Source organism: Rhinopithecus roxellana, chromosome 12 (genome assembly GCF_007565055.1).
Source record: "Rhinopithecus roxellana isolate Shanxi Qingling chromosome 12, ASM756505v1, whole genome shotgun sequence".
In the NCBI taxonomy this organism is placed as follows: Eukaryota; Metazoa; Chordata; class Mammalia; order Primates; family Cercopithecidae; genus Rhinopithecus; species Rhinopithecus roxellana.
In genome coordinates, this window is record NC_044560.1 from 91414719 (window position 1) to 91440606 (window position 25888).

A 25888-nucleotide genomic window follows, 5' to 3' on the forward strand; every position below is an offset into this window, starting at 1 on the left:
GGAGGGTGAAGCCACATCAGTGGCCCTCAGTTTAACCCCACTGTGTTCCTCCTGTGTCCCTGGATTGGGGTAGGGGGCGCTGAGATGTCACTAGTGGTAAATGTGTGTTGAGGGGAGGAGGGAGGAGGGAAGATGGGCTAGTGGAGGGTAGGGGGGAGAAGAAGGAGGAGGGCAAGGATGCATCAGCATAGAGGGCACTTGGAGCCAAGTTTATGGGAAGGTGGGAGGGCCTAGGCTTCCGCATATGCTTGGACTTCAGGCTGGAGTCCCCGAGCCTCAGCCCCTTCCCCTCCTCTTCCTCCTTGAAGGCCTACAGAGCTATGGGCTGAGAACCCCCAGGTGGTACAGATCAGATCTGAGCCAGTCTCTCCTGGACTTTTTTCATCCAAGTCCATATCTGTTTTTCTCATGAACCTGGAAACCCTTTGAAGGCATGAACAAGGTCCTCCAATCTTTCACTACCAGCTCCTACCCCAGGGCCAGCACACCATGGGTGCTGAAACTCACAGAGGACCTTCCAAGTGGCAGACCCTGGCAAGACACTGGGTGTGCTATACTGGGATGAAAAAGATACAGATGAGTCCTTGCCACAGTTGTACAACAGCTCAAAAGGGATTCACCCAAAGTTACACAGTAGGTCAGCACCCTGCCTCCATTCTTAGGTTCCTCTCACAGATGTTCCTCAAAAATGCCATGCCATCCTAATGCTCAGAATTCAGGTGCCCAGAGAAAACGCCCCATCCTGCCTTCCCCCTCCAGAGCCTCTGTCCTTCCTGCCTGGGTATTGGAGGCCCAGTAACAACTGCCCTATCCACAAGAAGAGAAGCCCAACAACTGTCCTGGTTAACGCCAGGATAGAGTAACTCCCATATCCTGGTTTGTACCCAACTTGGGAACTTTTATTTACAGAAAGGCCTGGGCGGATCTGGGGAGAAAGGGGTGGAGAGTTATGCGAGAAAGAGAAGGGGGTTGATGTTTAAATACTCAGTTGGGAGGCAGGGAAGGAAGTAGTGGGGCTGGCTTAAGGGTATAGCCGCCTCAGGGTAGTCACCCAGCAGCAGTCACCTGGTAGGTCAGAGAGTGAGATGGGCTCAGGAACTGGCAGAGACCTCAGTCATTAATCCTCGAGCTGAGGGGTGGAACTGTAGCTGGGCAGGGCCCAGGCCTCCCGGGGTGCCCACGTCCCACTGACCCAAGGACAAGATGGCCAGTGGAGAACGGTGCAGATTAAGATGTTTGTTTTGGTAACAGCTGAGTGATGTTCCCTGGAAGGAAAGCCACCCTATTCCTTCAGAGCTTCGACCCCATCGACACCACTTGCCCTGTGTGTTGGTCTCACTTTTTCACCCATCAGTGCTCTCCCTCCCCTTCCCCGATGTTTTAGAATTCCTTTTCCTCAGGACTCCTGGGTTCCAGACAGAAGGTCCTGGGGGAGATGGTTTCCTGGGTTGGGGATGGGTACATGTCCACCCGGAGGGGACCTGGTCCTTCCCCCCAGGATGCCTGCCAGGCTCTGTCCAGGCCCTGATGCTCAAGGCCCCTTGATGGATCCAGGCTCTGCAAGGCGGGCAGAGGCATAGGCCGAAGCTCCAAGGCAGGCTGCAGGTTCACAGAAGCCTGGGAGCCCCACGGGGCCTGGCAGCCCAGGTCGACCTGCCTCTCCTGGAGCCCCTGGGGACCCTCGATCGCCATCCTTGCCGTTGATTGCCTGGCCAGGCCGGCCAGGGAGTCCTGTGAACAGGAGAAAGTTAAGACATTAGGGGCGCCTCTTGCCTCAGACCCAGAATTTTGAAGGTGGAGAAATTTTTCAGATGGAGAAAATGAGGCCAAAGACACCACAGGAGAAGGGACTCTGCCCCAGAGGCAGAGATTATGTGATTGTCCCCTACTCCCAGCTCCCAGTGAGCTTTGGGAGCAAACGTCCCTTCTGTCACCTTCGTGAAGTAATGGTGGTGGGTCCTGGGAAGTCCTGAGAGGTTCAGCTTCCAGAGCTAGAACCACCCAGGGACTCCTGGGTGCTCCAAAGGGGTGCAGAAGCTGGGTATCAAGGACTGAGCTGGCTGAGCATGTGGCCGTCATGGAGGAGACCCTGGTGTCCACGTGTCATTAATTCCCAAGCTGAGGAACAGACTGTACCTGTCGCTGGGCAGGGCCAACAGCTTACCTGGGATCCCTGGGGGCCCAGGCATCCCGGGGTGCCCCCGTCCCACTTCTCCTGGATCACCCTTCTCTCCACGTTTTCCTGTAGACGAAAAAGGGGATCTTCGTTTTTCAGAATTGAAAAATGCTTTTCCTCTATTTTTTGCTATGTTTCACACACAGAAATTATTCCTGTTTTGTGCTAGTTTATAACAGAGGAAAGTTGGAAATGATCATGCAGGGCTTGTTAAATAAAGGAAGGTGCAGACAAAGGATGGAAGATTATGTAACCAATAAAGTTTATTACAGGAAACTTAACAGTAAGCATAACAGTATCTAGCATTTACTGTGGATCAAGCAGTGAACTAAGACGAACTCTATATGAACTACTGTCCTCACTGCCACACTATGAGGTGGGTACTTTCAGTGTCCCCATTTTACAGATGGTAAACCTAAGGCCCAGGGAAATTAGTAGGTAACTTGTCTGACAGCCACGCTGAGAAAGGGGAGTCTGGATTCACACCCATGTGTGGCTCCAGCCTGCCTGCTTTACTGCTCTGCTGGTCTGCCGCCCCATCTCTATTGACATGGAAAGATGCTTATGGGGTATCACAGAGCACATTCAAAACAAACCCCAGAAACCCCGAGCGATAAAAATAGTACATTCATTTCCATCCATTTGCTACTGGGAAAGAAAGTCCAGGAGTGTCTCCTGGACTATGTGGCTGAGGGACCAGGGAAGGGTCTGTATGTCATCCTGGGAAGGGAATGGGGAAAGGGCGGGCCAGGACAAATCCCCCTGCGTGGCCCCCACGCCCACCGCAGAGGAGCACTCACCTTTGGGCCCCGTGTTCCCGATCTGACCCACGGCTCCCACGATGCCAGGAACACCCCGAGGGCCAGGGTGCCCATGGGGTCCCTGCTTGCCTGGGTACCCAGGGGGCCCAGGAGGTCCTGGGGGACCCACCATGCCCACTGCACCCAGGGCTTCCCGCTTGGCACTCACGGCGACCTCTGCCAGTTGCTCTGGAGGGAGGGAGGGAGGGAGAGGGAGGTCTATGAGGTGGGTGTCAGCAGTAACACGAGGGGAGGCAGAGCATCCTGTGGGCCCTGGCCCCTAGGTTTGCAGACAGCAAAGCACCATGTTTAAGTTCCCCCTTCCTTGGGCTCTGTTTTGCGGAAGTCAAAGGCCCAGAGTGACTTATTCAAGGTCCCGAAGTCCTTCGGAGACTGGGCTGGAAGGAGCCCCCAGGACTCCAGATTTTCAGACAAGTGAACACATGGAGGCTCCGGGAAGGTGTGAGGGGCCGACGATGCCCTCAAACGGACTGTGAGGAGGGGTTGCTGCCCCTCACCTTGCAGCATCTTCAGCGCCACATCCACGATGTGCTGGTCAGTGGCATCCCGGCCCTGAAAGCAGAGGCCTTTCAGGGAGAAGCCCCTGGCTGCAAGGGCGCACCGCTCCTGCTCCCACCTGGCTGAGCGTGAGGCCGCCATGGAGGAGACTCTGGTGTCCAGAGTCATTAATTCCCAAGCTGAGGAACACACTGTACCTGGGCGGGGCCACGGGCTTACCTGGGAAGGTCGCGGGGTAATCCCTCAGGCTGCTCTCACAGCCTTCCTGTCTGCTCTGGGCTTGGAACCAGTCTCGGGGAAGTCGGTGAGTCTCTGGGAACCCCTAGCCTTTGGCGGGTAAGTTGCACCCCAGAACAGATCTACCTAGAAGAATCACCCCCTACCCCAGGGCCCAACTCACCGCCACGCCCTGTCTCCCGGGCTGTCCTGGAACGCCTCGGTTCCCCACCAGTCCTCGAGGGCCGGGGAGACCAGGGTAGCCCTGAACCCCTGGGGCGCCCGCATCCCCACTGGGGCCGGGGTAGCCGGGTTCTCCACGTACTCCTTGCTACGGGAGGATGGGGTGAGAGCAGAGCCGGGTGAGAAGGCGCCCGGCGGGGTGGGCGAGAGTGGGGGGTGGGGGTCCAGAAAAGGGGTGGGGCTGGGAGAAGGGAGGGGCCGGGAGAGTGGAGGTCCCAGGGCTGCCCAAGAAAGTCGGAGAACGCGGGGAGGGGAGGACGCACCTGTCCCTTGGGCCCCGGCTCGCCGGACTCGCCCTGCAGGCACAAGGAGCCACGGTTACGAAGCGGTGGGGACCCCGGGGCCAGCCGCCGCTCCCCGCCCTTCCCCAGGTCGCGCACTCACCTTCTCGCCTTTCTCTCCAGGGAGGCCGGCCACCCCCGGGTCACCCTGCAGAGAGAACCACGGGTCAGACGCGCGGTGGCGGTGGCGCGGACGCGGAGCAGGGTTGGGGGTGGCTGGGAATAGGGACGCTGGGACTCACCACTCCGCCGCGAGGCCCGGTCTTCCCTGGGGAGCCCTGGAGAAAGCGTGGAGTGAGGGGTTTGGCGAGTTACCCCCTCCACGGGGTCCCCCACCTAACTTTCTGCCACACCCCTCTTTCCAACTCTGCCTCGCCGACCAGACCAGAACCCTGCGACCTGCAGGTTTGGAGGCTCCGGAAGGATCTGCGTCCTGCCGACCCCACTCCCCCTGTTTTAGGGCCCCTTTCCCAGGTGTTTCCCAGCCCCATCTGGTACCTTGTCTCCTTTGATGCCCGGTAAGCCTTGGGGCCCTGGAATTCCAGGGGAGCCCTGCTCCCCCTTAGGGCCCTGAGATGAAAAGAAACCAAAGGAATAAATGGAATGGGGGGCCTGGATATGATGCCCTGCCCACCTCAGCTGGCCTGCACTCACCTGCCTTCCCTGAGGGCCCGGCTGCCCCACTGGACCCCTCTCGCCCTGGTCACCCTGAAATGGAAAGAGAAGGTCACACCCTCAGCAGCTCTCAGCGAATGCAGCCTCTCGCACCCGGGCCTGACACGGCATGGTCAGGGTGCCCTCCATTTCTGCTGTCAGTGGCAGGGGGTCCTTTGCTCCACTTGGCAGACCAGCAAAGGAAACCCAGGCCGTGCCTGGCGAGGCCTCTCACAGTCTGGGCTGCACGGAGCAGGTGCTGTATCCAGCAGTCCCAGCTGCTGCAGAGGCCCCTGGCGAGGGGCCACTGTGCCAGGCACTTACCTTCTGTCCCATGATGCCCTGAGGACCAATTTCTCCTCGAGGCCCTGGCTCTCCCTGGAGGAAGGAGAATTTGGGGCTAAGCATTTGACCTGGTGGAACCCACCGTTCCACACCTGGCCAGCCCCTCCCTACCCTTGGGTCTCAGCTAATTTGCTTCATCAGGGAAGGCTTCCCAGAGCCCCTGTTCCATGTCTTTGGGTCCCTGTAGTTTTCCTTCAAAGGATCCAACACAATTTAAATTACTTATGTGATCATTTATTTCATGTCTATTTCTTCCATTAAACTATACCCTCCATGTGAAGAGGAGACTCATAGTTGCAAGTATTTAGTGAATGTTTATGCAATGAATAAATGAATGAAGAACTCTGCCTGCTGGATTCCCAGTCTGTCAACTTGATCATCTGGGAAGGTCACACTCCAGAACAGAGCCAGTCCCCACCCTCCCTACAAGGTACAAAGGGAAATGGGCCCAGAGAGGAGAAAGAGCTTCCCTGGGTCGTTGGGTCAGGGCAGAACCAGACTAAGTCTCCCTAGGTTAGGGCTCCACCCTACGGCCTCACCCTAAAGCAGGAACCCTTTGTCAGTGGAGGGGGCACTTACCTCTTTCCCAGGGGGACCAGAGAATCCAGGAAGGCCCTGCGGGCCCGGCTCACCCTGCAGGAAAACACAGTTCTCAGGTCAGTCTGGGTGGCCCAGTCAGGCCCTTGGCCTCAGGGAAACCCAGTGAAGCCTGAACAGAGCCTGGAACCAAATGAGTTGGGGAGGGACAAAGGGTATTCTTGGTTCAGTCCTCTTGGCTCCTGATTTTCCTGTTTGTTTCTCCTCTGGATTTAAAGCCATGCCATCCTATCTGCACTGAGGCGGGCTGAGGAGTGCATGATGGGTGGGAGGTGGCAGGAGGGAGGTGGTTAGGCCCAAGGGGCTTATGTTCAGGCTGAGCCTCTGAGACTTGGCTGAGGCCTGGGCCTTGCTGTCTTCCTGGCCCCAGACTTCCTTGCTCAATTCTGTCCCCAGCTTGGGATCTCCTCACCTGGTCTCCAGGGCCTCCTTTTGTCCCAGGCTGGCCCGGCACACCCTGCAGAAAGAAGTTGAAGTCAGTTTCTGCCCTGGCATGGGGGAGCCCCATGCACCTGCTGCTTTGCCTCCCATCCCCAATCCAGATTTCCCCCACCTGTGGGAGCTGAACAACAGAAGGCCCAGCCATGGCATCATGAACTTAACTGTACTTTCCCACAGTGGTGGGAGACGAGTGGGGCACAGTGAATGGCCTGCCTTCCAGGACCTGGGGTCTATGGGTCTATGGGGAAGAGATGACTATGTGCTCTCAGGTGCCTGAGCCCAGGAACACAAGTTTGCACGTGTGCACAGAAACAGGTTTGGCCACTCAGTACTCCCACAGGGAGGGAGGGCAGGCTCCCATGGACTGGACTCCAGAAGGTATGGAATGGAGATGGCCCTGAATGATGAGAAGGCACAAAGAGACCAGAAAGGGCATTTCAAGCAGAGGGACCAGCAAAGGCCTAAAGGTGTGGAGGCAGAAAAGCCAAGGCCTGTTGAGAAGGGAAAGGAGAGGGGCCATTCCTGATATGGCAGGAGGCAGGTTGGGGTCAGATTATGGTGGTCATTGAATGCTAAGATGAGCCACGAGGACAAAGGTTGCATCTGTCCTGTTTATAATTGTTTACCTGCCACTTAGTATACCTCAGATATTCAATAATAATTTTTTTTTTTTTTTTGAGATGGAGTCTTGCTCTGTTGCCCAGGCTGGAGTACAACAGTGTAATCCTGGTTCAGTGTAACCTCTGCCTCCTGGGTTCAACCAATTTTCCTGCCTCAGCCTCCTGAATAGCTGGGATTACAGGCATGAGCCACCATGCCCGGCTAATTTTTGTATTTTTAGTAGAGACGGGGTTTCACCACATTGGCCAGGCTAGTCTTGAACTCCTGGCCTCAGCCTCCTGAAGTGCTGGGATTACAGGTATGAACCACTGCACCCAACCTCAATAACTACTTATTGAAGGACTGGACTGAATGACTTTTTCCTGGAGGCGGTGGGGAGTCATGAAAGGTGCTATAGTGGGGAAATGGTTAGATTCTATTTAGCCAGCATGGAGGACTGGAATAGCCAGAGAGGGCTAGAGTAATTGTCCAAGTGATGAGGCCCTCGCCAGGCCAGGGGCCACAGAGTTGGTAATGAGGCAAGAGGTGGTGACTGAGCAAGAACCCTGGGCGTGTGTGGATTCTAACCTCATCAGCCACTAACACCTGGCCAGCCCCCATGGCTCCACCTGATACTTACCGCTAGGCCCTGGTGGCCTGGGCTTCCTGGCCGTCCCGCCTGTCCTGCACTGCCCTGGGATAGACAGAGGACCAGAGATACAAATTAAAGCTCCAGCCAGAGGGCCATGGCTTCTACCCAGATGCAGATAGGGAAACTGAGATCCAGAGGCAAGAAAGGGCATGTCCATGACAGAACCGAGGACCCCAGGCTCTAGCTGTCTAGAACCTGCATGGTCGGACTCAAGGCCCTGCCCCTGCACCAATCCCAACTGCAGCCCCACTCCTACCTTCATGCCAGGCGTGCCTGGGGTCCCGTCCTTGCCGTTGATGCCTGGGGGGCCCTACTCAGGAGGAAAGTTCAAGGCAGAGTGACAATGCGGAGATGTCTGGGGTCCGGCCACCCACCCCTGTTCCTCTGTGACAGCTGCAGTGTGCAGGGAGGGAGTGGCTCTGGTCATCCCAGGAAGCCCCACCAGCCAACTGGGGGAGGGGAGCTGAAGAGGGAAGGGGATGAGGATCATGGAACACAGCCCTTCTCTAGTGTGGAGGGTGGTGTCCCCGACTGCTGCAAGCTCCCCATGACCTCCCTTATGTCATCACCCCTGTTTACAGGTGAAGAAACTGAGGCACAGAAAGGGAGGCATTTCCTGAGATTACAGAGCCAGCCCACCAGTTGCAGAGTTCAGACTAGCATCCCAGGCTTCTCTTCTGGGGGTTTGGACAAAGCAACAGGGCCCTGGTCTCTGTCCTGGTGGGCCTAGGCCTCTGGCACCTACCGTTGCTCCCTTCGGGCCTGTGATCCCCTGGGGTCCACGAATACCTGGGCTGCCCTGCAAAGTGGAGAGAGACCAGGTCACCTTCAGGATATCGGGTCCGTGTCTGGCTGTGCAGAGAGGAGAACCACTGAGAACAGTGGCCTCTGGGTCCCAGAGTTCCTCTGGCACAGGCCACACCATGCAGGGGCCGGAGGAGGGAGCATTGGGAGTACCCTTCCTGCCCTGGCACCAGCAGGAGGGAGAAGTCAGTGCCAGGAGGCCAGGCTGGGCTGAGCAGGAGCAGGGGTGGGAGCCAGCATCCACTGAGACTCTGACCAAGGCCCCACACTCCACTCAGCCAAAGGAACACAACAACCAAATGCAGTGTATGGATGCTGTGTGAGTCTCCATTTGAACAAGAACCAGGAAAAGACAATTTTGAGATAATTGGGAAAAACTGAACAGAGACTGGTCATTAGATGATGTTAGGAAGTACTTGTTTATTTGTCAGTTGTGATAACGTGATTATATGAGAATGAGTGCTTACTGTTTAGAGATATGTACAAAAGTATCTAGGGGTGAGATGATAGGATGTTAAGGATCTACTTGAAAAGATCAGAGCAAAGCAATAACAAAAGCAAAGGAAGGAGGGGGCTGGGAAATAGAGGATACAAGAATGACAAAATGTTAGTAACTGAATTGGGACCTGTGATAGGTACATGGGGATTCTTTATATCACTCTCACTGGTTTTCTGTAAAAAATCACATTAAAAAAACTAGATATGGCCGGGCGTGTTGACTCACGCCTGTGATCCCAGCACTTTGGGAGGCCGAGGCACGTGGATCACCTGAGGTCAGGAGTTCGAGACTAGCCTGACCAACATGGTGAAATGCTATCTCTACTAAAAATACAAAATTAGCTGAGTGTGGTGGCGCATGCCTGTAACCCCAGCCACTTGGGAGGTTGAGGCAGGAGAATCTCTTGAACCGGGGAGGCGGAGGTTGCAGTGAGCTGAGATTGCACCATTGCACTCCAGCCTGGGCAACAAGAAAACAAAACTCTGTCTCAAAAACAAAACACAACAAAACAACTAGATGATCTCTGCTGACCAATAGAAAAAGAAAAGTGTAAGAATTTTTTAAATTTTAAAAAGAAAAAATAATAATTAAAAAAACTAAATAATAATAACAGTTAACTGTGTTTTCTGCTCCATTTTTCTGTAAACTTAAAAATGCTTCCCCCAACAGGTCTATTAATTAGAAAAAAAAAAAAAAAAGAGTTAAGAGAACTGGGATCCAGACCAAATCCCATTAGCCCCATGGCTGATTTGCTGGAATCTCATTGTCTGGCCCCAGTGACCATGGGACTGGATCCCAGGGCTTCTCCTAACATCTGAATTTGGGCTGACTGGGCTCTTGGCACAGACGGTCCTCTCCAGCAGGTCACCCACTTGTGCACACACACACTCACTCATACACACATACATACACTCACACTCACACATATACACACACTCAGAGATATCCTCACACACATACTCATACACTACACACACAGCCTCACACATACTCTACACACACCCTCATACACAGTCTACACTCACACACACTGCACACACACACTGCACATTCACACACAGTACACATTCACATTCACACACACACCACACACACACACACACACACACAGCCTTAGGGAGACCTTTGTCCTGCCCAGTACTCCCCAGGGGTCCTGACTGAACAATGGGTGCCTGAGGACTCACCACGTCGCCCTTCTCCCCAGCTCGGCCTGGCGGTCCCCTAGGACCTTCCTCACCCTGGCAAGAAAGACAAGCAGGAATCCAGGTCACACAGGCTCAGGGGGAGCCATACCCACTCTGTGGCTGTAGCTGTAGGAGCTCCAGCCTCAGGGGTGGGGAAGCAAAAGCAGGCTTACCGGTGGCCCAGTGGCACCGATGGTGCCCACCATGCCTTTATATCCATGAGGGCCCTGCGGACAGGAAAGGGTTGCAGGTCAGTCCTGGCTGAACTCCGGGGCCAGAAGGCGGCTCCTGGAAGCTCTTGTATGACATCCCGAGATTCACTTACCGTCTCACCCTTGGGCCCTGCCATGCCCGGGTAGCCCCTGATGCCCTGGGGACCCTGTTGAGACAGGAAAATGACAGCAATGGCAATTGCAAGGCCCACGTCATGATACCTTGTCTGACGCCCACCTTCAGCCTTACAGTGCCCTTCTGAGGTAGGCAGTAGAGTCTCTGTCTTGTGGATGGGACACTGAGGTTCAGAGATGAGGAGGGACTCACTTGGTTACTCAAAGGGACAGTGGCAGACCTGGGCCTCAGCCTGGGCTTCTTGCTGACAGCTTTGGTTCCCATCCCTCATTCCTGACAGTTTCAGCCTCCCTCTCCCCATCCAGAGATGCTCCCAGCTAGACACAGGTGTCTCTTTTACAAGCTAGAGGCCTGAGCAGGGGAACGACTCCATTAAGGGCTTCTGGGGTGAGGGAGAAGAGGGCCGCTGAGGCAAGGTGTTCCTTACCGGTGGTCCAGGGATGCCTTGCTCTCCAGAGGCACCCACGTCTCCCTTGGGACCCTAAAGGGCAGGGATGAGCTGTCAGACGGGCAGGCAGATGGAAAGACACATATACAGACAAGCAAAGATACCATCTCCTTTCCCCTGCACAAGCAGACAGGAAGGACTCCTACAAACCATACAGTCCCACGTCACAGATAGAGAAAGGCCAAGCAAGGAGACGTGACCAGAGACACGCCGACCTGGAGCACAGGCCTCCAGCCCGCGGCTCAAGGCTCTGTCCCCAGAACCCACAGGGGAAGGGGAAGGGGAAGGGATGAAGAAGGGGACAGAGCCCTGTAGGACCGTCTCCACGTATCCTCGACCCACAGCCCTCACCCCTCGCACTCACCGGCTTCCCCTGGCGGCCAGGATCACCCAGAACCCCGCGTTTGCCTGCATGTCCCTGAAGGGAAGGAGAGAGCTCAATACGAGGTCCCCTCCTGTCACCTGGACCACCCTCCCAAGATTCAGGCCAGGAGCTCTCACCTTCACTCCCTGCAGCCCTGGGGGACCTTTCATCCCCGCTGGACAGTTGGTTGGACACTGGAAAAAGAAAAATCCACAAGGCCCTGTGATCAGCTGGGCGGTGCGCCCCCATCTCTCCAACTCCTGTGCTCTCCTCCGCCTCACCTGGTGGAACCCCTGCCCTACAGCCCCTCCCCATCTCTCCCGACCCCGCCATCTCTGCGGCCCGGCCTCCCTGAATTAGCCCCGCCCCCTGCATTAGCCCCGCCCCAGACCTCGCCTCTCACCAGGAAATCCGCACTGCCTTCCAGACCCTGGATGGTTCCCGGGCGACCCTGAGAGGAGACGTGAAGATGGAGCTTTGCCTGACCCTTTCCCGCTGCAGGCTTCCTCAAAGATCCTTCTCCTTCCCCTGCACTTTGCCATATCGGGGGTTCTGGGGACACTTACAGGTTTCCCTGGAGGTCCTGGGGGCCCCGATGGTCCATCTGGTCCAGGGTCCCCCTGGAAGCAAAAGAAGCCCAAATCATACCTCTGACCAGCCCTTCCCAGCTTACGCTAGTGCCCTTCTCCAGGTCCTGCCGCTGCCCTGGCCACCCTGTCTTCCTGGTCACCTTGTGAGATCCACCATCTTGGGAGATCAAGGTCTGATTGACAGGGCATGGGGCCAGCCCTTGGCGTCCCTAAAAGACCTAGGGCCGGGTGGGCTCATAGGAGGGGCTTCTGCCCCAGACCTGGAGGAGTTTCCCAGTGGCCAGGAGCAGGCCCAGGAACTTCCAGAAAGACCACCCAGCTTGCCAGCTTGGAGATAGAAGGCAGGAGGCAGTGAACAAGGTGGCTGGGGCTTACCTTGGGGCCCGGGATTCCAATCTCACCAGGGAGGCCAACAGGTCCAGGCGGTCCCTGGGGAGCAGAGAGTGGATGGTCAGGATGCCTCAGAGAGTCAGATACCCTGGGCATGAAGGTAGAGACAGGCAACCAAAGCCCGTTTCTCCACTTTTACTTTTTTTTTTTTTTTTGCCAACCCCCGAGAGACTGACAGCCTTGGGCTTTAAGGACCAGAGAATTGCAGAGCCAGTGGACAGGCCCAGAGTGGGCTGGCCCTGGGTCTCTGGCAGGTCCACCTATTCCCGACACTATCACAGCACGCTGGCCCCTCCCCATGGCGGCCATTCCCTTGAAGCCTTTCTGTTGTCCCCTCCTTCCTTGGGAGCTCTGGGGACCCTGCCCTATCCCTGAGGACTTACAGGAGGTCCAGCAAAACCAGGGCCCTGTAACAGAAGGAAAGAAAATTGGCTTCATGGCTCTCTCTGCAGATCCCCTCTCCCCGGAGAGTCCCTCGAAGCCCTTGCAGGTTGTACTCACTGGAAGGCCAGGAGGACCAGGAAGCCCGGGTTGGCCCTGCAGGAGCAACGAGAAAGGCTCAGAGACTGGGGTTTCCCTGGCCCTACTTCCTATCTACAGCCACTCCCAAATGCTGGCCCTAGATTGCCCCTGCTAAGGCCCCAGCAGGCACCTTACCTTGACTCCAGGGATCCCCATGGGGCCAGGCTCCCCCTTGGCTCCAGTTAAACCCTGCGGAAGAATGAAAATGTAGGATCAGTGAGGGCCAACCTGCCCCCTGACCCACAGAGCAGGGCAGGTTCAAGGGGCCCTCCTGGGTGGGCCGATGCTCCCTTTCACCATACCTCACGAAGGCCTGGGAACCTCGACACCTGTCTTTCCTTTTCCCCAGTTCCCATAGTAACCCTAGGAGGCAGGTAGAACAATTCCCTTCTTTTGAAAGATGAGAAACCAAAGCCCAAAGATTTGGCTGCATGCCAGGCCCAGGCTTCATGCCTCTGGGTTCAGGAGTCCAAAGACCTAGCCATGGGTCAAGATTGGTCATTTGCTTGATGTCCTGCCCTGGCAACTTTTTCCTTTTCTTTTCTTTTCTTTCTTTACTTTCTCTTCTTTCTTTTCTTCCTTCCCTTCCCTTCCCCTCCCCTCCCCTCCCCTTTCCTTCCTTCCAACACAGTCTCACTCTGTTGCCCAGGCTGGAGTGCAGTGGTGCAAGGTCAGTTCACTGCAACCCCCGCCTCCTGGGTTCAAGTGATTCTTGTGCCTCAGCCTCCCAAGAAGCTGGGACCACAGGCACGCGCCACCACGCTTGGGTAATTTTTGTATTTTTAGTAGAGACAGAGTTTTGCCATCTTGGCCAGGCTGGTCTTGAACTCCTGACCTCAAGTAATCTGCCCACCTTAGCCTCCCAAAGTGCTGGGATTACAGACATGAGCCGCCACACCAGGCCACTGGAAGCTTTTTCTGAGCCTTAGTTTCTCATGTGGGTGCCTCTCTGAGTGGATGTGAGAACCAATGCAATATAGAAGGCAATATGCCTTGTAATCGTTGCAGGGTGTGGGTGAATTTGAAGAGACCCTGGTGACTGTCCCAGCCCTGGTCACACCTCATGAACCAGCAGGGCAGAGGCAAGTCATGGGGGTTTCTCCTTTCTCTCATCTTTCAGTGACTGACCCAGTGTAACTCCCACCAGATGTCGTCCTCATGCCCCTGGGGCTGGCTGTGTTCAGGAGCCTGTGACCTTGGGGGCCCCTGGGAGCTCTGTGGTATCAGCTAAATGATGTTTCTCTCCTGAGTCATGCCTGAGACTGTGGGCAGGGTCGGGGGAAGAGCGGAGGGAAGGACAGGGCACACAAGGACGTATTCAACCTGATCCTTGGTGGCCAGAAATGTGAGACTAAGTCCTGACTGCTGCAGGGGAGCAGACCCTCTCTCTGGACCCCGGTTGCCTGCAAATCAGTGCCCCTGGCGGGGGGATGTGAGGTTCCAGGAAGGTCACAAGTCATACCAAGGTGAAGGGGGGCTCACAGCTAGAGAGTCTCCATCCTGCTGCCCATCTCTGAACAGATCAGTGAAGATGCCAGAGCCAGGCCCTGGAGGTCAATTGGTGGAGCCCTTCCCTACCCCACCCGACACGCAGGTACTCACATCAATCCCAGGCTTCCCGTCTGGACCATCTGGCCCAGCTTTGCCAGGCTCACCCTTGGGTCCCTTGAAAACAGAGATGGAACAAACATGAGCCAGAGGAGAGCAAGAGCAGGAAGAGTCAAGGCCAAAGAGGATAAAGCACTCACCGGAGGGCCAGCTTTGCCAGGGGGCCCCTTGTCGCCCTGCAAGATACAAGTAGGTGAGACAGCACACTACGGCTCACGCTACCCCACGTGCGCACACACGGCCCTGGCAGGCCGCTCCTAAAGGCTCTCCTCACTCTCCTCTCTTCTGTCTACGTCCCCTAAGCCTTGCAATTTTTGAGAAAAGAGCCCCCTTTTCCTCAAAAATAAAATCCAAAAACAAATTATAGGAGCATGAGAATAAACCTGGCTGGGCTGGAGAGGGTGACAGCAACATGCAAGAAGGTACAGACATGCTGATGTCATGAGGTGCCGGCTGTGAGACCCACTACCAGGGCTGGGGGCTCCAAGCTGATGCCTCTTGGATTTGGGCACGTGTGGGAGGAAGGTTGGGGCTTCTGGAGAAACGTGAAGGGGGATGAGCAAGTTGGGCAGCAGCTCTATTCCAGACTGTAGGGCAGGAGAACAGGAAACTGAGCCAGTGGCAAGGACCAAGGGGGACTGTAAGGGGGAAATTCAGTGTTCCCAAGGAGGGAAGGACCTCCTTCCAGTGACAAAGGACCCTTGGTGGTGGGCAGGCAGGGCCGGTGGAATCCGATTTACCCCCAGAGAGGCCTCCAGGCATTTCAGAGCCCTCAGCAGCCAGGGCCTGGCCGGGGGCCCAGCATCCTGTGTTTGGGGGGTGGGGGCACCAGGTTGAATAGAAGTCTATCCAGACTGGTAAACATCAAGCGGCCCTCCTGCGGGAGCCTTCAGAATGAAGTATTTAACCCTCACCCTGCAGGGAACAAGCCCAGCTGATTCTAAATCAGGGAGAGAAAACCGAAGGGAAGAGACAGGAGTCTGGCCCAAGCTGGTGGGCGGTCTGGCCAAGGCTCCCAATGACCCTGAAGAAGCGTCCAGATGTGCCAGAGGCAGGGTGAGGGGTTGAGGCGCCTCCTACCCAACAAGGAGGGGAAAGGAGAGGAGTGGGATGAGGCCTCGCTGTGAGCTGCGGCCGGCGGACTGAACAGTAGCTCCTTGTCTGTCGGCGGCTACAACCCGCTCCGCAAGTCAGGCCTGGATTGAGGTTTTTGCAGAACAAACGGCGTCCTTGTGGTGCGGGCCGGCGCCGCCTACTGGCGACGGGGGCACTACATCTCTGGGCACCCCAGTCCCCACCCCGATCACAGCGCTCACAAAGTTCTCATTTGTCTGCCGCCTCCCGCCCGCCCTGGTCCCCGGTTAGAGACTCACGTCGATGCCGTCGGATCCAGGCACTCCCGGCGGTCCTGGGGGACCCGGGGGGCCCCGTTCTCCCGGTGGACCTCTCTGAAAACACACACGGCGGGGGCAGTCCTCAGACAGTGCGGGAAGCTGGGCGTCCCCGGGGCTGCAAGCGACCCTGGGAGCGGGGTCCTAGGGGCGCACCTCCTCCGTGAACTCCCACGTATTGAGAACCTTCTGCATGGCAGGCACCGTGTGCCATTACATGCATTATCTTAAATAATACTCAGAACCGGGAGGCGGGCGCTGTTACGGGCCGCCGTTTGCAGTTGCAGAAACTGGCTCTGAACATGAAGGGTCCATGGTCCCTGAGCGTGGGCGGCGGCGCCAGGACTCCGCCCTGGGTGCCGGACTCCTTCTACTGTGCCAGGTTGCCCTTGCGCGGTGGCAGTGGGGAATAGATGGAGACGTGGGCAGCTCAAATAAATCACAAATGGAATGCAAGGTTGTGCCTAGCAGGCTGCCGGCCCTCAGTGAGCGGTGACTCGGGTTATTGTTCTTATGTGAACGACAGGCAGAGATAGCGCCTCCTTCTCTCCCCATGGTGCGGGAAAACCCGACGGGAAAGTGGGGGAGGCGCAGGGAAAGGAGGTGTAGGGAGGTGAAGCGGGTACTCTTTTCCCACTCAGAGCGCCCCTGCCGCAGCACAACTGCCGGGTCCTCCCTCCGCTAAGTCCTGACTGCTGCCGGGAAGCAAGAGGAGCCTGCACCTCCCAGAAAGCAGACCCTCTCTCTGGACCCTGATTGCTTGCAATTCAATGCAGGTGAGTGTGAGGTTTCAGGGAGGTCACGAGTCATATCAAGGTGAGGGGAGCTCACAGCTGGAGAATCTCCGTCCTGCTGCCCATCTCTGAACAGATCAGAGATTTTAAAAGGCGGCCCTTTTCAGACGCCAGCTTGGACCCAGGCAGGGGTCCTGGTGGCCACGACCTCCCCAGGCCGCGAAGTGCCAGACTGGCGCCCCGCAGGCGAGCTCGGAACCACATCCAGCACCCCACGGGGCCCAGTCTCTGCCCTACCCGCGCGCCCGCAGCCCCTCGGCGGCCCTCGGAAGGGAGACGTGGGTTGGCGAGCAGGGCCGAGAGGCCGCCTAGGGGCGATAGCGGTGTCTGGTTGGAGCCGGCGCCCCCTGGGAGGCGGCGGGGGCGGAGGCTGCGCAGCGGGTGAATGAGCACCATTGTATGCCCTGCCACCTGGGCTCCCCGGGCTGCCAGGACCGGGCGCCAGCTCCTGCCCCACGCTGCCTGTCCCGGGCAGGGCAGCGCGTCTCGGGACGGGTCCCCTCTGACTCTCCGACTCAGCCACCTCCATTCACGGTGCCGCGATGGGCACCATGTATGCACCCACCCAGGGGACCTGCCCGCAGCGCTGTCCTCAGGTGGCCCCTCCGGCTAGGGCTGTCAGTAGGCGCGGGCCACAGGCAGAGCTCCTCCATCCCGGACCCCAGACCCTGCACCCTGGACCCTGGCAGCGGAGGGGCTGCGAGACTTACGATCTGCGCCAGAGCGAGCACTAGCACCTGGAGAAGAACAAGGAGGCAGCGGGGGGCGGCCGCAGCGACGGCCATGGCTGGCGGCGAGGTCAAGGGGGACGCGTGCGGGTCCGCGCACGCACCGACGGCAGAGGCTCCTGGCGCTGGCTGTTCGCGGGCGGGGTGGGCCGGGGCTCCTGAATATGCGGGGGGCGGGGCGGGGGCCGGCGTGAGCTGTCACCTGAGAGGACCGGCGGGGTTGCGGGGAGGGAGGCCGGCGCCCAGTATCCAGCTCCGCCCCGCTTGGTCCACCCTCTGTCCTCTGCCCAGGCTTCCCGGGCGCCTTAGCCTGGTAATCCGAGGGGCGACCGGGGTGCCGGACGGAGATGATGGTCCGGTTTCTTTGTGAGGAGGCATAAGGCCGTCTGAGGTCCCCCTCAGGACCTTCAGGCCCCAGCACCTTCCCCCGACGCACAGCCTGTGCCCCATCACTTACCCCAAGTCCTCTCCGAGGCCCAGACCGAGAGCGCCTCGGCCTCTGCTGCAGGCTCTCCCCAGCTCCCGCCCACCTTGCTCCCCTCTCCTCTGGCTCCTTCCTCTCCAAGCACAAACAAAGAGGACTTTTCCATATTAATATGCCACAGCCCTTCCTGGATCAGCCGTCTCATGAATACTCCATCGGCCTCTTCCAGCTCTTTAGTGGAGCTATGTGCACCTCCCCCAACCCCCAACTTCCTCACCTGGCTTTCACCTCCCTACCTCTGTCCCAACAAGCAGATCCGTCTCCTGGGGGTCTCCAGTGAAGCCCAACCCTTCTTCAGTCCTCCAGGCAGGAAGCTGTTGGCATCTTCACCTGACCTTGAAGTCTTCCTCATCCAAGCTCCTGCCATCCAGCTCCCCTTTTTCTATTCCCTTTTATTCTCTGCAGCTGCCTTAAGCACTGATGTGTTTAGGATTGGGCCTTCTCACTCCATGTTCATAGAAACAACTACCACTTTATTCACCAGAGTTTCCAAACCCCACTGTCCAGCATAGCCTGACTCCAGAGAGCCTTCCCTTCCCTACCACTCACTTAAGCAATATTGGTAAAATGCTTTGGAATCTGACTTCGTCACAATTATACATATGACTACAGGCACCTAATATCAGTTTCCTCATCTGTAATATGGGGATACTAATAGTCTATCTATATATATAGATATTATATATGTATTTTTTAAAGACAGTCTTAAAAGGCTCTGGAGTGCAGTGGTGCGATGTCAGCTCACTGCAACCTCTCCTCCCAAGTTCAAGCGATTCCCCTGCTTCAGCCTCTCGAGTAGCTGGAATTACAGGCATGAGCCACAATGCCTGGCTAAGTTTTATATTTTTAGTAGAGATGGGGTTTTGCCATGTTGGCCAGGCTGCTCTTGAACTCCTGACCTCAGGTGATCTGCCTGCCTCAGCCTCCCAAAGTGCTGGGATTACAGGCATGAGCCACCGTGCCCGGCAAATAGTCCTTATCTTAAAGGGGTTTTATGGAGATTGAATGCGATGACTCATGTGAAGTGTTTAACCTCGAACCAGCACATAGTAGGTGCTTGATGCAGTTTAGCTTTCATTGTGATTTATGGATAACTGTTTTACTAGGTTGGCATCCAATGTGGGGAAGCTGGCCACAGGCAGATCTGCTGAAATGATGAACCTAGTTGGAGCTAGAAAAGTCCAGCTCCACCGGGCATGTTAGCAAAGGGCTCTGGACTTTGAAAGGTTGTCCTGGAGCTGAGTTTGGGAGAAAGAGCTTGAGAGAATGTAATTATTCTGCCTAACAGAGTGAAGAATTTGAAGTTTGTAGGAAGATGAGAGCAGGAGGAGGAGGATGTAAGAGAGGGATGGTAGGCATTGCTTGGGGGTGGGTGGGGTAAATCTGTAAAGGATTTTTGGAAATGGGATGTCCAAATTTAATTTTAAGTTGTTAGTTTCACATCATTTATCTCTTCATCTTTTGTGGCCAACCACAAAGAAGGCCTTGTATGAGTAAGTTTTCTTTTGTGTGTGGAAATTATGGAAAGGGGATGAGATTCACAGTCTGGACAGCACACATTGGTGTATATTTTTTTTTTTTTTTTTTTTTTTTGAGACGGAGTCTCACTCTGTCGCCGGGGCTGGAGTGCAGTGGCCGGATCTCAGCTCACTGCAAACTCCGCCTCCCGGGTTCATGCCATTCTCCTGCCTCAGCCTCCCGAGTAGCTGGGACTACAGGAGCCCGCCACCTCGCCCAGCTAGTTTTTTGTATTTTTTAGTAGAGACGGGGTTTCACAGTGTTAGCCAGGATGGTCTCGATCTCCTGACCTCGTGATCCGCCCGTCTCGGCCTCCCAAAGTGCTGGGATTACAGGCTTGAGCCACCGCACCCGGCTACATTGGTGTATTAATTACCTGTTGCACCATAACAAATCACCCTAACATTCAGCAGCTTAAAATGACAATTTCTTTGGATTAGGAATTCGGGAGTGGCTCTGCTGGTTCAGTCTGGCTTGGGGTCTGTTATGAGGTCACAGTCAGATGGTGGCTGGGCCTGATGTCACCTAGAAGGCTTCTTAACTCACACGTCTGATGTCTGTACTGGGATGCCTTCAACCGCTGGGGCTGGAACAGCTGGAGTTGCTTGGACAGTTCTCTCCTTTATCCCTTGTGGGCTTTCCATAAAGTCTCTCCAACATGGCGGCTTCAAGGTAGCTGAACATCCTCTATAGCAGCTCAGAGGCAGTAGGAGAGCACCAGACTGAAGAGAATTGCCTCTCAGGACCTGTCCTTGGAAGTCATGCAGTGGCACCTTCACTACATTGTTACTGTTGAGGCAATTACAAAGGTCTGCCCAGGATCAAGGGGAGGGAACAGAGACCCCACCTCTTCAAGGATGAGTGTTAATGTCACTTTTTTTTTTTTTTTTTTTTTGAGATGGAATATTTCCCTGTTACCCAGGCTGGAGTGCAGTGGCACGATCTCAGCTCACTGCAACCTGCTCCTCCTGGATTCATGTGATTCTCCTGCCACAACCTCCTGAGTAGCTGGGATTACTGGCGTGCGCCACCACACCTGGCTAATTTTTGTATTTTTAGTAGACACGGGCTTTCACCATGTTGGTCAGTCTGGTCTTTAACTCCTGACCTCGTGATCCGCCCACCTCGGCCTCCCAAAGTGCTGGGATTACAGGTGTGAGCCACCGTGCCCGCCCAATGTCACATTTTAAGAGAATGAGGGATAAAATTTATTTATGTATTTATTTCTTTCTTTTGAGACAAGGTCTCCTCTGTCACCTAGGCTGAAGTGCAATGGTGGAATCTCTGCTCACTGTAGCCTCAACTTCCTGGGCTCCTGATCCTCCCACTTCAGCCTCCTGAGTAGCTGGGACTACAGGCATGCACTGCTGCACCCAGCTAATTTTTTATTTTATTTTATTTTTGAGACAGAGTCTTGCTCTGTCACCCAGGCTGGAGTGCAGTGGTGCGATCTCGGCTCACTGCAACCTCCATCTCCTGGGTTCAAGCAATTCTCTTACCTCAGCCTCCTGAGTAGCTGGGATTCCAGGCGCCTGCCACCACGCCTGGCTAATTTTTGTATTTTTAGTAAAGACAGGGTTTCACCACGTTGGCCAGGCTGGTCTCGAACTCCTGACTTCAAGTGATCCGCCCATCTCGGCCTCCCAAAGTGCTGGGATTACAGGCGTGAGCTACCGCGCCCAGCCATGTACCCAGCTAATTTTTTATATTGTGTGGACACAGGGTCTTGTCATGTTTCCCAGGTTGTCTTGAACTCCTGGACTCAAGCAATCCTTCTGCCTCGGACTCCCAAAGTGCTGGGATTACAGGTGTGGGCCACTGCACCCAGCCTGGGGATACAATTTTTATTATTGATGCAACCACCTTTGGAAAATACATCCTGCCACATTTGGGGTTATAAACTGAACCAAACCAGTTTACAGCTGGTTTGTAGCTGAAGCTTAAAGCTGGAGCCAATCAAGATAAATTTCAGGCCGGGCGTGGTGGCTCACGCCTGTAATCCCAGCACTCTGGGAGGCTGAAGCGGGCGGATCATCTGAGGTCGGGAGTTCGAGACCAGCCTGACTAACATGGAGAAACCCCCATCTCTACTAAAAATACAAAATTAGCCGGGCATGGTGGTGCATGCCTGTAATCCCAGCACTCAGGAAGCCTGAGGCAGGAGAATAGCTTGAACCTGGGAGGCAGAGGTTGTGGTGAGCCAAGATCATGCCATTGCACTCCAGCCTGGGCAACAAGAGCAAAACTCTGTTTCAAAAAAAAAAAAAAGATAAATTTTAGGGAAGACGTTGGACCACAAGACAGGGACTGGAGGTTCCAGCCAATTGCATATAGGTGTTTGTTTGTTTTTGGAAACAGGCTGGAGTGCAGTGGCACAATCTCAGCTCACTGCAGCCTTGACCTCCCAGCCTCAAGAGATCCTCCCACTTCAGCCTCCTCAGTATGTACTTGGTGCATAGGACTCTTAAGACACAGGGAGACCCTGAATAAGTGGAGGGTCATATATCTATATTTCTGTATAATAAAACTCCATGTTGGCTGGGTGTGATGGCTCATACCTGTAATCTCAGTACTCTGGAAAGCTCAGGCAGGAGAATCACTTGAGGTTAGGAGTTTAAGACTAGCCAGGGCAACACAGTGAGACCCCTTTCTCTACAAAAAAAAAAAAAAAAAAAAAAATTAGCAGGGTGCAGTGGTGTCTCCCAGCTACTTGAGAGGCTGAGGTGGAAGGATCACTTGAGCCCTGGACTCTGAGGCTGCAGTGAGCTATGATAGAGCCATGGCATCCTAGCCTGGGTGACAGAACAAGACGCTGTCTCTAAAAACACAAAAAATAAAAGTAAAAACGTAAAAACAAATGGTCAGTCATGGTGGCTCAGGCTTGTAATCCCACCACTTTGGGAGGCCAAGATGGGAAGATCCATTGAGCTCAAGATTTCAAGACTGGGCAACATAGATGTAGATATATAATATTTGAAATCTATGAAAATAGATTTGAAAAGTATCTATTTTGAATAAAATAATCTATTTTGAAGTAAATATTTGAAAAGTATATACAGTTAGTTTATGATAAAGGTTAAATTCAAGAGCAGTGAGGAAGGGGTAGACTAGATGTTGAGGTAATTGGCCATATATTCAGAAAAAAATTCAACTCAGATTTCTGTATCAGCATACCAAAATTATATTCTTGAATAAATTAATTGAGGGCCTATATATAAAGATAGCAAATTATAAAATGCCTAAAAGAAACTTTATTTTTACTATTATTATTTTTTGAGACGGAGTTTTGCTCTTGTTGCCCAGGCTAGAGTGCAGTGGCGTGTTCTTGGCTCACTGCAACCTCCGCCTCCCAGGTTCAAGCAATTCTCCTGCCTCAGCCTCCAAAGTAGCTGGGATTACAGGCGTGTGCCACCACACCTGGCTAATTTTTGTATATATATGTGGTTTTTTTAGTAGAGATGGGTTTTCTCCATGTTGGCCAGGCTGGTCTCGAATTCCCAGCCTCAGGTGGTCCGCCTACCTCCACCTCCCAAAGTGCTGGGATTACAAATGTGAGCCACTGTGCCTGGCCAAGAAATTTTAAAAATAATTTTTTTGTCATGGAAAAAACACTTTTGGGCAGTACACAAAACCTAAAAAAGATAAGAAAAAATGCTTAAAGTAGACTTTATCACACTTTTTTACACTTTATCACACTTTTTTAGGTTTTTTACAATAAAAATTACAGATAAAATTAAACGTCAGAAAAGTGGAGAGTCATATATCTACATTTCTGTATAAGGAAACTCCATGTTGGCCGTGTGTGGTGACTCACACCTGTATTGTAATGTATATGTACAATTACATATATATTACATATACAATTACATATATAAATAAATATGTATTTATATAGTATATATGATCTAAATTTTATAATTTACAATATACATTACAAGACAAAGCATTAATATGGAAAATATACAAAGAACTCTTATAAATCAATAAGACAAGCTCTATGAAACATTTAAAAGAATATCTGGCCGGGCACGGTGCCTCACGCCTGCAATCCCAGCACTTTGGGAGGCCAAGGCGGGCGGATCACCTGAGGTCAGGAGTTTGAGACCAGCCTGCCCAACATGGCAAAACCATGTCTCTAGTAAAAATACAAAAAATTAACTGGGCGTGGTGACGGGTGCCTGTAGTCCCAGCTACATGGGAGGCTGAGGCAGGAGAATGGCATGAATCCGGGAGGCGGAGCTTGCAATGAGCTGAGACCACGCCACTGCACTCCAGCCTGGGTGACAGAGCCAGACTCTGTCTCAAAAAAAAAAAAAAAAAAAAAAAAAATTCTAATTCAAATATTCTACAAACTTTTTAGAGAATAGAAAAATAAAGGACCTTCTCAAACTCATTTATGGGGCTGATATAAACTTGATACCCAAACCAGTGATAGGCAGTAAGACAAAGGAATATTAAAGGCCAGTCTATTTTATGAACATAGATGCAAAAATCCCATATAAAATATTAACAGATTGGGCTGGGCGCGGTGGCTCACACCTGTAATCCTAGCACTTTGGGAGGCTGAGGCAGGTGGATCACCTGAGGTCAGGAGTTCAAGACCAGCCTGGCCAACATGGTGAAATCCTGTCTCTACCAAAAATACAAAAATTAGCTGGGCATAATGGTACACATCGGTAGTCCCAGCTATTCAGGAGACTGAGGCAGGAGAATTGCTTGAACCTGGGAGGCAGAGGTTGCAGTGAGCCAAGATCACGCCACTGTTCTCCAACAGCAGCAGAGCAAGGACAGAATGGTTTGAAATGAGAAAATCTATTAATGCAAAGAGTTTAAGATCATATCAAGGACACACACAAAAAAGCAACTCAAATGTCTGTTTTTGCTCCACCTACCATAGTAATTTTTTCCTGCAGGAACAAGCCTGAAAATGAGGGCCTAAGAGGCCAGGTCCTGGACCAGGAGTGAGCATAGACACGGTGCCCTCCCTAGCCTCATCCCTTCTCCCAAGCAACAATTTACAGAGCCTGGACATACCCTCCTACGGACTAGAGCAAAAAATAGGAAGAAGATAAATGTCCCTTCTATTTCCTTTTCATTAGAATTAACTCAGGATTTCTTTTCTTTCAATACAATTTTGAGTTGTAGTCATAGAGATACTTTATATTTCAACAGAGACCGAATCTGTTTCATCCCCTGTGCTCCCCAATTACAGAAGTCCTTTGATTTTGTTTTAAAGAGACAGGATCTCATTATGTTGCTCAGGCCAGACTGGAACTCCTCGGCTTAAGCAATCCTCCTACTTCAGGCCCCTGAGTAGCTGGGACTACAGGTGTGTGCCACAGAATCAGCAAGTAACAGATTTCACTGAATCAACCCCCAGCACACACTAGGCTAAGCCTTACTTAAGGACCTTCTCTAACTGCGCCCTTCTCTCTCTGGGACAGGTTCTCAGAGCTCAGTTTGGAGCTCATGGACTAAATCCTCTTACACCTTGCCAAATACACCAGGCTTACATCATTTCCTTGATCATCTTCCAGAATCTCTCTCCTTGCTGTTCTGTTTTCCCTCCCCTAACCCAGGATCCAAGTTCTCTGCCAGTCTTCCATCCAAACCTTCCCATGGTGTCTTCTGAGACATGGGTTCGACAATCAGCCAGCCTTCTTACTGTTCTCAATCGCCAGGAGCGTGTCCTCTGCCTCCAAGCCACAGAACTCAACGTGATCCCTGACAACAGTCCTCCCCTACAGCCCTCTTACCCAGAGGCTGATTATCCTCTCACACCACATTCCTCAGGGACGGGGTGGAATCAGTGTCCACATTGATTCTTGTTAAAAATTCTATAGTTATTTATTTTGAGACAGGATTTCACCCTGTCACCCTGGCTGCAGTGCAGTGGTGCCATCAGGGCTCACCACAGCCTCAACTACCTGGGCTCAGGCCTCCCAAGTAGCTGGGACCACAGGTGTACACCACCACACCTGGCTATTTTTTATTTTTTGTAGTGGGGCTGGGGGCAGTCTCCCTATGTTTCTCAGGTTGTCCTCAAATTCCTGGACTCAAGCCATCCTCCTGCCTCGGCCTTCCAAAGTGCTTGGATCATAGGCGTGGGCCGGACTGCACCCAGTCTCCATATTGTGTCTTCAGATATTTTTCCAGACACCTGATTATAGAAAGCCCTACTTGCTTAGGCATATACCAACTGGTTCTTTTTTTATTTTTATTTTTATTTTTTGAGACAGAGTCTCGCTCTGTTGCCCAGGCTGGAGTGCAGTGGCATAATCTCAGCTCACTGCAACCTCTGCCTCCCAGGTTCAAGCGATTCTCCTGCCTCAGCCTCCTGAGTAGCTGGGATTACAGGCATGTGCCACCATGCCCAGCCAATTTTTGTATTTTTAGTAGAGACGGGGTTTCACCATGTTGGTCAGGCTGGTCTCGAACTCCTGACCTCAAGATCTGTTTGCCTTGGCCTCCCAAAGTGCTGGGGTTACAGGAGTGAGCCACCGCGCCTGCCATTATACCAACTGATTCTATCATCCCTCCTCCTTGTTGCCATCATCCTCTTTTCCCTGGGTCACTGTTTCTCACTCACTAGTGATTTGGGTGCTTGGATCATATCTTCCCCTCCTCTCAGAATCCTGCCATCACCTGGTGCACTTCAACAACTTCTTTTTTTTTTTTGAGACAGAGCATAG

General features: G+C 53.7%; 1 protein-coding gene across 2 annotated transcripts; it reads right to left on the reverse strand.

Annotated features, from left to right (window-relative positions):
• Positions 1 to 838: 838 nt before the first annotated feature.
• COL9A2 (collagen type IX alpha 2 chain) lies at positions 839 to 17431 on the reverse strand. Of its 2 annotated transcripts, XM_030941572.1 has the most exons (32): positions 17177 to 17323; positions 15655 to 15729; positions 14422 to 14457; positions 14276 to 14338; positions 12809 to 12862; positions 12653 to 12688; positions 12535 to 12558; positions 12137 to 12190; positions 11738 to 11791; positions 11575 to 11622; positions 11309 to 11365; positions 11172 to 11225; positions 10787 to 10840; positions 10337 to 10390; positions 10185 to 10238; positions 10012 to 10065; positions 8270 to 8323; positions 7781 to 7834; positions 7513 to 7566; positions 6244 to 6288; positions 5814 to 5867; positions 5214 to 5267; positions 4890 to 4943; positions 4734 to 4805; positions 4478 to 4513; positions 4339 to 4383; positions 4218 to 4250; positions 3896 to 4042; positions 3495 to 3549; positions 2977 to 3165; positions 2165 to 2242; positions 839 to 1731 (listed from the first exon to the last, which is right to left on the reverse strand). In XM_030941572.1, exons 1-32 carry the CDS (start codon positions 17249 to 17251, stop codon positions 1532 to 1534), a joined length of 2070 nt encoding a protein of 689 aa, XP_030797432.1. In that variant the 5' UTR covers positions 17252 to 17323; the 3' UTR covers positions 839 to 1531. The 2 variants fall into 2 exon arrangements, with proteins under 2 accessions (XP_030797432.1, XP_030797433.1); XM_030941573.1 differs by lacking the exon at positions 17177 to 17323 and adding an exon at positions 17397 to 17431 and having other exon boundaries at positions 12137 to 12558.
• Between the last annotated feature and the right edge of the window lie 8457 nt (positions 17432 to 25888).

Excerpts from the sequence above, each read along its gene's own strand:
- COL9A2 (XM_030941572.1), bottom strand. The coding sequence starts at position 17,251 with ATGGCCGTCGCTGCGGCCGCCCCCCGCTGCCTCCTTGTTCTTCTCCAG. Across the intron at positions 15,730-17,176 it reads TGCTCGCTCTGGCGCAGATC|AGAGGTCCACCGGGAGAACG; the intron begins GTAAGTCTCGCA and ends GTGTGTTTTCAG. Across the intron at positions 5,868-6,243 it reads AAGGAGGCCCTGGAGACCAG|GGTGAGCCGGGCCCGCAGGG; the intron begins GTGAGGAGATCC and ends GTTTTCCTGCAG.